Source organism: Cinclus cinclus, chromosome 4 (assembly GCF_963662255.1).
Source record: "Cinclus cinclus chromosome 4, bCinCin1.1, whole genome shotgun sequence".
NCBI classification, from domain to species: domain Eukaryota; kingdom Metazoa; phylum Chordata; class Aves; order Passeriformes; family Cinclidae; genus Cinclus; species Cinclus cinclus.
The window spans coordinates 25907006-25919107 of NC_085049.1; the positions used below are offsets into that span (position 1 = coordinate 25907006).

At 45.2% G+C, this 12102-nt stretch overlaps 1 protein-coding gene across 1 annotated transcript; it reads right to left on the bottom strand.

Annotated features, from left to right (window-relative positions):
* Window positions 1-87: 87 nt before the first annotated feature.
* Window positions 88-10809, bottom strand: FGFR1OP2 (FGFR1 oncogene partner 2). The gene is made up of 6 exons (XM_062491830.1): window positions 10703-10809; window positions 7661-7797; window positions 6438-6555; window positions 5397-5539; window positions 2287-2400; window positions 88-1954 (listed from the first exon to the last, which is right to left on the bottom strand). The coding sequence occupies exons 1-6, from the start codon at window positions 10704-10706 to the stop codon at window positions 1817-1819; spliced, it is 654 nt and encodes a 217-aa protein (XP_062347814.1). The 5' UTR covers window positions 10707-10809; the 3' UTR covers window positions 88-1816.
* Between the last annotated feature and the right edge of the window lie 1293 nt (window positions 10810-12102).

The following is a 12102-nucleotide window of genomic DNA, read 5'->3' on the forward strand; positions in this document are numbered from 1 at the left end:
TAGAAACAAGAACTTCAACAACTGAACCCAAAATTCCTTCGAAGTTTGCAACAACAGAACACTCCAGTGAAAAAAGATATTACTTCTGGTAAGTCAGCAGCTTGCAAGCCACAGCAAACATGAAAACTCTAAATTAGAGAAGCACTAGTGAAGCTTTACAGATAATATAAAAGCCGACAAGAATATTCTGTTCTTGAGCTAAAATGTTGCCCAGAATTTCCTCAGCTGTTTCACAAGTCTGGAAATGGCCATAACTTTTTTTTTTCCACGCGTGTGTGAATGTCCTCAGTGTGTTCTTAAGCCTAGCAAGAAGCCAAAGTGCTCTGCAGAGAAGCAGCAGCTTCTCCATTTCTAAAGTAGGCTGTGAGAACATGGAAACCTGATTTACCTGTCCTTTCATCATGTGTATTAGTTCACTGGAAACAAGCATTTACTGCCTCCTAATGCTCCTTTCTCACTTATTTCCTCTTAAAAGCACCACGGGAAGGAGCAGTAACAGAGAGAACAGAACAAACGTAATGAGCTGCTCCTAAGGGAGTTCAGTGCCACTGAAAGCTCTCCCTTAGGCTTGTGGAACATTTACCTTGAGCTCAAGGAAGCTGTGCTGGGGCACAGGAAGCTGTATTGAAGCTGGCAAGCTTGGAGGTGTTGGATGCTTTTTCCTTCTGTGTTGTTGTCACTGAAAATCAAACTTGACTAAGTGGTGGCTGATTTCAGGATAGCTCAGCTCATGTTGCTCGGTGGGTTATTGAACAGCCAGAATGTGAAACTGTGGGTGACATCTGTAGTTCCACAGTTTTCTGTACAGCTGACAGCTTTCACTCTGCTTAACTCACTTTAAAACCTTCTTGATGACTAGTTAGTACTGGAGAGAGGAAAATTAAGAGTATTAATTGCAGGCTGCCAACTCTGCCATGAAGCTGCTTCCTTCCTTCCTTCCACCCTCCCTTTCTGCTGCCACTGCTTTTATGCTTTCCAGTTGCTGTTCCTCACTCAGGAAGTTTGGGCAGGCAACTGGAGAAGAAAGACATGAGACTCATATGGCTTCTTACTGTCAGAGAACTGAACTGAATTTCCTCTCCTGGAGGTAAAAGCTGAGGCAGAATTGTATTGCTACCTGTGTTCCTGAGAACAACAAAGTGGGAACAGCTCTTTCTATGTTCTCACAATACAATTCAGTGCACATATTTGAAAGAATCTCGTTTCATTTAAAAACTCCAAACTATTGATTGACAGCATTCCTTATGTTTAAAAATTTGCCTTGTATTTGAAAGTGATAGCCCAAGGCTAAATTACAGAACTCCTTAAACTTTATATGCTGCCTGTGCAACCCTCCCATGAAAGAGGTTTTTTGCAAAACGAGTATTAAAACCAAAACAAAAGAAGAAATGCTATGTGGATCATGCACAAAACCATATTCATAAGTAACTACTTTCTAAGGCAGAGATCAGACTTGAAATCTTACCTTTATTATCTAAGAGTTGCACTGAACTCTGCATGAGCAATAATTTATATAAATTACTTGAAATCTCACCTTTTATCTGTAAAATGAGTTCATATAAAAAGAATTTGCAATTCAGCAAGTGCATTAATATTAATCCATTTCCTGCTGAGGTTAGATCTATGGCAATCAATCGGTCACTGAGGGTATTGCAGAGTACCAGCTGAATTTACGTTACACAGTATAAAAGCCACTGAGCTGGAGTTGGATGCCTTCTCTTGCTGGTGCCCTATTCAGTAACAAGTGCTTGACCAGTGCCCCCTGATGCTCCATTGGTTTAAGTGTGCAACTGAAGCTTGCTGATTCCCAGAGTCCTTAGCTTTTCCTCAGGCTCAGATCACTGCTTGTCACTAATCCTGACAGGGACGTGCTCTCTGATACATCCTCTTTCTTGAGGTTCAGAAACGATTCTCTAGTGATTTGAAGAATTTCTCTCAAGCCTTTGTTTTCTTGCTAAAACCAGAGAGAGAAAAACACATTAATAGGACTCCAGAAGGAAATCAGGGTAATTGTCAAAACCACCCCCCTACTCCAAACTAATGCCTAAGGAGTGAAACACTGATTTGAAATCAGTGCTGTGTCATCTTCTCCAAGGGAGCACATGAGGTTTCTGACCCTCCTACTCTCTTGGATGGACTTTAAGTATCCCCTCCTTGAGATTAAGTTGTAGTGGTGCTTCCCCTGCTCCAGTAAGGCAAGGGTAACACCACAGCAGTAACTCCATACAACACCTGGGAGGATCTTTATTCCCTTTAACATCTGTGCTTCTGCAGCTTTCTCCTCACCTCGAGCTGAGTGATGCGCTCCTGCTCCTTGCAGCCGTGTCTTTCATCCACCTCAATGGCTTTCCTCATTACTGCTGCCATCTCTGTAATTTGGTCCACATGCACTTGCAGCTCCTGAGATACAATATTTAGTAATATCTTAGTGATATATTTTCTGCATTATTAAAAAAAGCCAAGCATTAAATGTGGTTTAGCTGCTGTGATGTTTATCACAGATCTCAGTTTTGGAAAACTAATTCTCTCTACAGTGTGGGCAGCCACAGTGGTCCTGTTTATTTAAATAAACCTGGTTTGCCCCACAGTGATCCCTCTCACTGGAATTTGACAGAAGCTTAACTAACTGTGGTCCCTGACCTCTAAATGGCTACAAGTTGGTGCTGTTCTTCCCTGACCAGGCCCTCCTGTATAGCAGGAGCTGATATGTGTTATTTTGGATATGCAAAACCCTCTACTCCTGTGAGTACAGCAGGGAAAGCCAGATTCTTTCCAGGTGTTTGAAACCTGATCTCCAGTACCAGCCCATGGACAGGCATTTCTCTCTAAGAAAGAGCAGGTGCAGTGGTCATGTTTACTACGTTGTATATTACAGAACATAAACCTGTCCTCCACACTCTATTTTAGATACTTTTGCTTGACTCCACCTCCAATTCCAGCTTATCTGGGCTCTGGACTTCAGAGGTTCGAGAAGAAGGGTCACTGCTGCCTTTCCCTGCAATGCTGCATGAGAAGCCTGTGCCCCTCTGGAATTCACTGCGGCTCAGTTAAGCCAGACAGTTTAAAGGTATTTCAACAGCATTCATTCTTCAACTTGTCTTTTATTCCAACTCTGCTGTGATGCCAGTCTAGTTGTGCCTGACCTGGCCTTTGGACAAAATCCACAATATTTATTGGCTAGTATCAGGAAAAACAGGACAGAAGGGCTGAAATGAAGGACAGTAGAGCCTAAAGCTAAATCCCACCTTAATATTATTAATTTGATGGAAGATTCATACAGCTGGCAGATGATCACCTTGCCTTTAAACTACCACAAAGAACTGCCTCAGCTGGATTCATAAACTTATCTGACCAAAACAAATCTCTTTTAGTGAAATAAAGATCAGCCCTTTCCTCTCTGCTGTTACAATTGCCTAAACTATAATTTAGCAGTTGTTAAATGCTGACTCTCAGTGTGAGGGGGTGGGGAAGAGCTTGCTCTAAATCTTTATTTTCTTCTCAGTTTCTAGTGCAGGTGATGACATGAAACATTTTTTTAGAAGAACTCCCAAATTTAGCTTGACAGGAAGCTGTGGTCAGGCAAGGATGCACCCTTGAGACAGACAGGGTAGGAGCTGTGGGTTTCAGATATATTGCTGTCCTCCTTGCTTCCTGCTTTCACAGCTCATGTGGGCTCTGGATCAATACAACTTCAGGCCTGTTCCAAGGTCACTGATGTTAGGTCAGATCCTAACACAAAACTGGAAGGCTCTGCTCTGGAAGGCACATGTGGAAAATTTAGATGGGGTAAAACGGAAGTGTACAATGACAGTGAAAGCCTCTGTCTCTCTCTCTCTCTCTCTCTCTCTCTCTCTCTCTCTCTCTCTCTCTCTCTCTCTCTCTCTCTTTTGTACACATTGGGTTTTTTCTTCTCCAAAGAGATAAAAAACCAAAAAGAGGCTGCACCCATTTGGGGCCTTGTTTCAGCTGAGCAAATTCAAACAGCATGCTTAAGATCAGGGTCACTGCTACCACTAACACTATGAAAAGACATTCTTGTTCTTTATAAAGGAAGTGCTTCTTCATCTGCAGCAATCAATGCTCTTGTAATAATCTGTAAACAGGCACTAAAACAACAGCTGGCCCTCAGGAAAACAGCATTATTGGGAACAGGGATCTTAACTCCTTGGGTATAAGGATTTTTTACTTAACAAGAGAGAAGTATTTTAAAAGTGCTTCAACATTGTTCAGTCTTCCTGAATATGAAGCTTGAGCTAGAGAATAAACAATGAAATTCCAGAAATCCTATGTGTCAGGGTAAGGATGATAAATCTTTTTCATCAGACATTCATGTTGGAAGAGGTTTAATGAAAATGTTGAGGCCTAAATCTCCTGTTCCAATTACATTGTGAGATGTTTTCTTTTTTGTTTCTTTTTCCTGTTTTTCCACTGAAGTGCTCCTAAATGAACTATCACAGTCCATTTCAGGATGGATTTAATTTTACCCTCTTGAGTTGTTTCTCCTGAAGCTGGAGCAGATGCTATACCATATTCTGAGGTAACTTCTGTTGAAAATGATCCATATCAGACTTTGTTAAAGGTACAGTACTAATCTGATATTTTTTTTCATACCAATGGCACTAATTACACACATAGGATGTTTTAAGCAGATAAGAATCAAATTCTTAAATCCTGTTTTCCCAGTAAGCAGACACTAACTTGGCTTTGCAAACTTAAATTAGCTGAGGGAAAAGATTATTAAACACTTAGAACTTATGTCTGTCTACAGAGCTGCATTGCTCTAATGATTGTTACATTTTCAATGAAATGTAATACTTTGCTAAAAAACTCCAGTTTAGATCTCTTAGTGGCCCAGAATAATGATTTCCCCCAAAATTTAAAAGTCCTTTTGATTACTGAACATATACTTCTTTCCTGCTTCATCTGCTTATTCAGTAGTCAAAAGGACTTTTAATTTTTAAAAAATTATTTACAATATTTAGGGGAAAAATTTTGAATATGGAATTTAAAAACCTTGTTCTTCCTACTCCCCTCAAGCACAGGTTTGTTGGTGTCACGAGCCTAAGTTAAAGTTAGTCTAAAAGTCTGACTATTACTAACCTCTGGCAGTGAAACAGGGCAGTTGCCTTAAAGTTTGAAGTGAAACAAAAGTAAATTAAGCAAATGCAGTAGCTAAATGCTACCTGTTGAAAGTTTTAATAAATGAGAAGCTGGTAAGGTTGACCTACTCAACTGATCGTTTCCGGTTCATGTTGCATGGAGTGGATTATAAAAATGAGGACTCGTTAGTAGTACAATAGCACAAAAATTGACATGAAGTGAGCTTTGAATTGATCCAGTACAAACTAAGGCGTTAACTAAAAAAGAGAAGCAGAAAACCTCAATGAAGTTATTACCTTGGAATGTTGCTCTTTTAACGTCATTATTATACTTGGATCATCCTTTTTGCTTGCCATAAGCAACCTGAACATCTGTTCTCTGTACTTGCTCATGATGAGTTCCAGAGCAGACTGGTGCTCTTCAAGAGATGTGCGCAGTTCTGCCAACAGAATTTAAAATGTAGTTAAGAGTTTAACACAGAGAACCAAATCAAAATGCACAAGTATTTCAGCTTGAGAAAACTGGAATGAGCCCATAATTGAGTGTCTCTACTCCCTGCACCATGAAATCTACACAGGCTCTGCAAATGGATTTGATGGTGATCAGCCTGGGACAATTTGTGGCCAGTAACAAACAGTCTTTTGTTGGTGTGACTTTGTGTTCAGTGGCTGTGGCTGACAAAAGCCATCTGGAGTGTGGCTGAGCAGCTTTACCCCAGCCACTACAAGCCACACTGTACAAAAGGCAGGAAGGAGTTCACAGATCTATTTTAATCTGCAGCTTGGTAAAACCAGAGTTGAAAAACGCTTCTGTTCAAAATATACCGAGTCAAAGGACAAATAACCCTGAGATAAGGCAAGACTCATTTGAATTGAGATCACTGAATCCTTTGCTGAATTGTACTGTTAGAATACCTAAGGCTTTCCTGGAGGGACAGTGCATTCCTAGTGTACAGATTTCCAGAAGGAATGATACTTCTCTACTTACATCATAACTTGTTCTGACTGCTCCCATTATGTTCAGCAGTGGTTAAACACTTCTCCAAAAAGATCCCTACAGTGCAGAATTAAGTTCTGTTTATCTCCTCGCTTGTGCTGGACATTAGGTAAGACCAAAGAAAGTAATTTTTCCCAAATCTCTCATTTTCTTCATCAGTCCCAGAGGCTGGACTTTTATGACTTTTGAATAGTATTATGAGCAGTTAAACTGACAAACTGAAATTAGAAGAAAAAATTTCTTCTACAGAGATGTTTTGAAAAAAAGAACAGTGCTAAAAGTCTCACTGTTTTCAGTGGTACAGGCTGGAGCTTGAAAAGGATAAAATATTCAAATTTTACCTTTGTTTTCCTGTTGCAATTCTCTAATCTGTCTGTTTTCCTGCTGGATGCCCATCACTAGAGTAGACCGAGGGCGATGTCTTGCTACTTCATTGAGTTCTTGGATTTCTTCCTGGTACTGGTTATTACAAAAACAAATCAACAAGGCACAGCACATTTGAGTAACCAAAAGGCAGATATTACTCAGCAGGTCACAAAGCACCAGTTCTACTGTCACTCAGTCTGTAACCAGGAAGACAATGCTTGCTTTTAAATAATAATATCAAGCACACACATCAGAAGGTGTTGCAGACATCCTGTCCTTTAGAGACACAAAAGCATTACCTTTGTTTTTAACAAGTTTCACACCTTAGATGTGTGTAGTGGATGCTATTTAACCTTCAGTTAATGCAGGCCAAGTTCACCATCAGGCACTTTAGAACTCATAGAGATGTGGTAAAGACAAACCATGAGGTAGGTATTAGCCTCTTGACATTTACTGTGGCTTCCCAAAACCTTAAACCACAAGGCTGTGTGGGTGCAAGCCACTCGGACCCGAGTCAATGGATCCTGACTCCCAACAGATGGGGAATTGTAATACTCTTCATCTGAAGCCATGAAGCCTCTGCATGACTAGTTTTACAGGGCCGAGTTGCATGCAGGGTTTTATTATTTTATAGGCCCATTAACATATCTGAGGTTCATTAAAGTGACGGGATGAACTCCCATATGGAAAGTCACAAGACATCGTTACGTTTTCCCAGGAGTTATCTTGGGAAACTCCCATTCAATCTACCAACATGCCTTGAGCAGCCTAACATCAGAATAGAAATGAGCACAAAAAAGCCCAATAGGCTATCTGGAAACCAAAGGAGACAGTGCAAATATGAAGTATTCTGTACAGAAGATAACATGTCAAAGCCTCTGTATGATTAAATGGGCATGCTGAAACTGCGTAGTATTGCATTGGAAAGCAAAGCAAGAGACACCACAGAATGGTTTGTAAGACACCAAGCCAATTTCTACCAGTGTTCTTAAAATAAACGATTGTTTTCAATATTTAAACTGGAGTAATATGAAAATGTTTTCACAGTCTTAAACTACATAAACAAGCTATTTTTAGATGAGAGCCAGATCTCTGCTACAACCACCAAGTCTGCATTTCACGCTCGTGTGCTGCACAGAAGCAGCCAGAGGCTGTAAATGCTGCCGTTCCCGGGAACAAGCACGGCTGGAGAGCAGACCTGCTTCATGGCTTCCACCCGCTTGTTGAGCGCCGTGGTCTGTTCGATGAGCGCCTCGGCCGCGCTGTCGTGCTCCCGCAGCCGCTCCACCAGCGCCTTCGCGTCCGCCAGCGCCTTCTCAATCGTGCAGCTCATTTCTGAACACGACAAAGGCAGCAGCGTTGGCACCGCAGCACCTCTGCCACAGCACGGCTACCTCGGGGGCAGGCAGATCAGCCGCCAGAGGCAGGGTACTGAGCACGTGCTGCTGGCAGAGTGATACAGAAAGTAAAAGAATGTTACATGAACTCATTCATTTTTAATGGTTTTTTTTTTTTTTAATGTTCCCTCCTAACGGATGTACTTAAGGATAACTGAGGTGTAAATTCACCAAAAAAGAGAATGCTGAAGGATTACAGTGGCCTGGTAAGATTCTGATGACTTAAATCAGCAGAGAAGGAGCAGCTCAAACTCAGAGAGTAGAGAAAATTGCTCAGGGAAGTTCAGAAGACAAAAGGCTCCTGTTATATTCATGTCTATAAATGAACATGAACATCACTGAGTGGAATGGAACCATGACATTTTCAACAGCGTGTAAAAAGACAGCAACTCAGCTAATGAAAAGAACCAACTGCACCCTTAAAACATCAGCCTTCTACTGGCAGCACTTGTTTGCAGGAATTACAGATTACCAGAACTGCCAAACTTGCAAAATGCTTATGCCTATTGCCAACAATACTGGCCTTTACACTACATTTTTTCATATTCATGCTTAGTAGGTTAAATTTCAAGAGCAGGATCTTCAGCCTATGTTTTTAATTCTCGTTTAAGGAACCTTGGACTTACTCTACTGAAAAGGAAACCTATTTAAACTCCTTGAACTGTCTTCAGAAATCAAACAGCAGGGACAGAAGTTCGTAAGATTTATGGGCCTTGTTGATATCAGCCTGAATATTTGGTTTAGGAAATATTCGAAAGTACAGAAAGAATCAACTAAATCCATTTCCTAGCCAGGCTCTTTGCAAAAGTAAAGATTTTTGTATGCATTAAAGACTGAGTCTTTCCTCAGCTACATGAAAAACAAATCACTTCAAGTTGATTTTCTAACTTTCTCTAACCTTCATGAATTGCAGCCCAGATTCTTTAAGCCAAGCTTAAAGAACTCAAATTTGCCTCAACTGACCTTTTACCCCTGTCCCAGGTAAGCAGTAGAAGGAAGGATATTTCCAACACTAGAAATTTTACCTGTGTTTTCTGGGCTTCATGTGCTATCAAAAGCATCGGCATTTTGGCACATGCAGGTTCCCTGTTTTTCAGATAGCATTTGCATTTAACTTTCCACATGATGGATTTGAGATATCCAGGTCTCCAGCAGACTGCTGCGCTATCACAGGTAGTTAATTCATTCACCCTGACTTAGCAGTTGGAGCTCTTTCAAAACTGACATGGAAAGGAAACAGACTGCACTGTTTTTAGGGATCTGCTTTTCTTGCTCCTCCCTCCAGTCAGATCTCCTACAGAAATATCCCAGACAAAAGATGACCTTCCACACAAACTGGCTGAACTGCTGCAGAAATTGATTTAGCGAGATCCATGTTGCTGCTGAAGAGCAGCCTCTAACTCAGCTCGCAATCCAGGAATTCTCTGGACTGTGAAATAAATAAAGCCTCTGAGGCCTCTCCATGAGCTGGGAATACATTTGGCATTCAGACTACAATGCACTTAACACCTCTGATAATTTGTCTGCATTCACATACATTTTTAAACAGTGTATGTTTAATATATGCACTGTCTCGTTTTTCTCCCAGCTCAACCACACCAGAGAAAAGGAAGCTTGTTTGTAGCAAAGCCACTGATGTTTCTTTTCACAGGGAATGTGCTGGGAAAGATGTGAAGAATGCAGCCCCACAAATTCTGCAGTCACTCTCCCTCCTCAGGCCAGGGCCCAGCTCCAGTTTTCAGGCAGCATTTGTACCACAAAGAGCAGAATCATTGTTTGTATCATGGTAATTCACAGTGGCCCCAAATCCTGGCTACCTTTTGGGCAAGACACTGGTCCCAGTCCTTGAAACTAAAATGCTCTCTGGCTGCCATTGAAAAACAAAACCTTCGCCTGATCCTGAAACTGAGCTAAACCTGTGAGTTAGCCTGGACATTTAGGAGGTGGAAAAAATTCCAATTAATCACATATAATTGATTTAAGCCAATTCTTATCATATATTATTTTTATGAGCGTGACTATGGGAGCTGAAGTTAATGATTCCTGAGCCCTGCCCTATCAGAGGTGGCCAGATGCTCGTTATTGCAACCTTGTCAACAGGTAGCAAAGCACCAACTCACCCCAGCAACGCTCCTACTACACTGGCACTTCCTGCTATTTGCTAATGGCTTTCATTACCAAATTAAACACTAAAAAACAACACTAAAGAATAAAGATCTCTGTTCCACCACCGCCTACTCCGAACTTTCTGCCTCTTTCTTTTATTTTTATCCTTATTGGAAGCCACCTTTTCCCACAGCTTGTGGGTTTTGTTACCACTCAGTGGTAACGAAAGTGGAGACCAGTTTGGCAGCGCTGAGCTAGAACGCAGTTTCCAAGGAATTCCAAGGCTGGTGCAAAGGTCCCGGCGTGACAGGAGCATCCCGGGGGTGTCACCGCTGCACTCCCTGTGTGACGAGCATCCCGGGGACGTCACCGCCGCACTCCCGGCGTGACAGATCCCGGTGTGCCCCCTCCGCATTCTCGATGGGACAGGGGCGTCCCGGGGGTGTCACCGCGGGGAGCGTCGCCTCCTGCCCCAAAACGCGGCGCCACCGCGACGCTGAGGGGCGACACCGGCGCCTGTCGTGACACAAGCGCCAGCCGAGACGCGTGAGAGGTCCCTGGCCCGCCCCGGCCCGCGGGTCTGAGGAGAGGCAAGGGGTGTCCTTCTCCCGCACGCCCCTTAGGGTGCCCCGGCCCTGGGGCGTCCCAACGCCAAGTCTGACCGCCCTCCCGATTGCCCGGCGGCAGCCACAGCGGCAACGCCCCGCCGTATCCCCGAACCCGTCCACGGAACTCACTCATGCCCGGGGCTCCGGCCGCGCCGGGGGTGAACCCGGACCGGCCCCGACCGATGTCAAATGGCGGCGTGAGGAGCGGGCGGCGCGTCCCGTCCCCGCCAGGGGGAGCCGTGGGGCGGAGGGCGGCACCACCCGCGCGCCGCTCTCGCGAGAAGACGTCCCTCCGCGGCCGCCGGCCTCAGATCTCGCGAGAGAACACCCCACCTTCCTACAGGTCCCGAGTCCTGCTGGTCTGAGCAGGGCTTTGAGTCGAACCTCTGGAGTTGTGTGGCGTTGTATTATCAGCAGCTCTAGCGGGGCACTTAGGATAAAGTAACTGCATTGTGAAAAGGTTTAGCTTGGATATGAGGAAGAAATTCCTCCCTGTGAGGGTGCTGAGGCCCTGGCACAGGGTGCCAGAGCAGCTGTGGCTGCCCCTGGATCCCTGGAAGTGTTCCAGGCCAGGCTGGATGGGGCTTTGAGCAAGCTGCGATAGGTGTCCCTGCCCATGGCAGGGGGAGTTAATCTGGATGGGCTAATAAGGTCCCTTGCCAGGCCGGGGCATTGTGTGATTGTGATTGTATGTTTGTCTCATCTTTTAAGAAAAAAGGGGGACAGTCCCCACATGACTGGACTGTGCAGCTGAGAGCCATAGAGAGTGAGGTCAGCAGTGGGGGAAACTAGGGGAAAGTTGATTCCGGCGATCGCAACCACCGACCCCCTCGTAAGAACAGACCCTAGACTCAAACGGAGCGAACTCCAGCTACGCAATAACCAGAGTGAGAAGCCAGCAAACGGCACCGAGTACTAATTAACAGACAAATTACGTAACTTGCAGCCCGTGAGCGCTGATCTGTTTCTTAAAATGTAAAAATAGCGTGAACTTTCGGCGACACGGGAGCCTTTTGCGGGAACGCGCTTTGTCTTTGCACACGGGAACACAGAATTCCCACACAAACTGGAATTAACACACGGAGCTCCACGCCCTCGGCGTGTGCGCCGCGCCAGGAGATCTCGCGAGAACACGGCGGTCTCCCCACCGGTTGTCCCGCGCTCTCGCGAGATTGCGGGCTCCTCCCCCGAGCCGTGCTGGGAGCGCAGGAACGGGCGGAGCGTCCGCGCCCGGGCGGGATCGGGGTGGGGAACGGGAACCGGAGCGGGGCCGGCGGCGGCCTCGGCATGTCGGGCGAGTGATCCCGGTCGGGCGCTGTGGCCCGGGGAGGTGCGGACAGGGGCCGGGCGCTCCCCCCGGGGGAGCCGCGGTGCCGGCGGCGCCCGTGGCCGCGCGGGGCCCCCGCGGGCTCAGGGGTGGGCGGAGCGGGGGGGGCTCCGGCCGCCTCTCCCACCCCCGCGGGCGCCGGGCGCGCAGGCCGGACCCGGGCCCCGCGCTCCCCGCCGAGCCGCCCGAGGAGGGGGAGCAG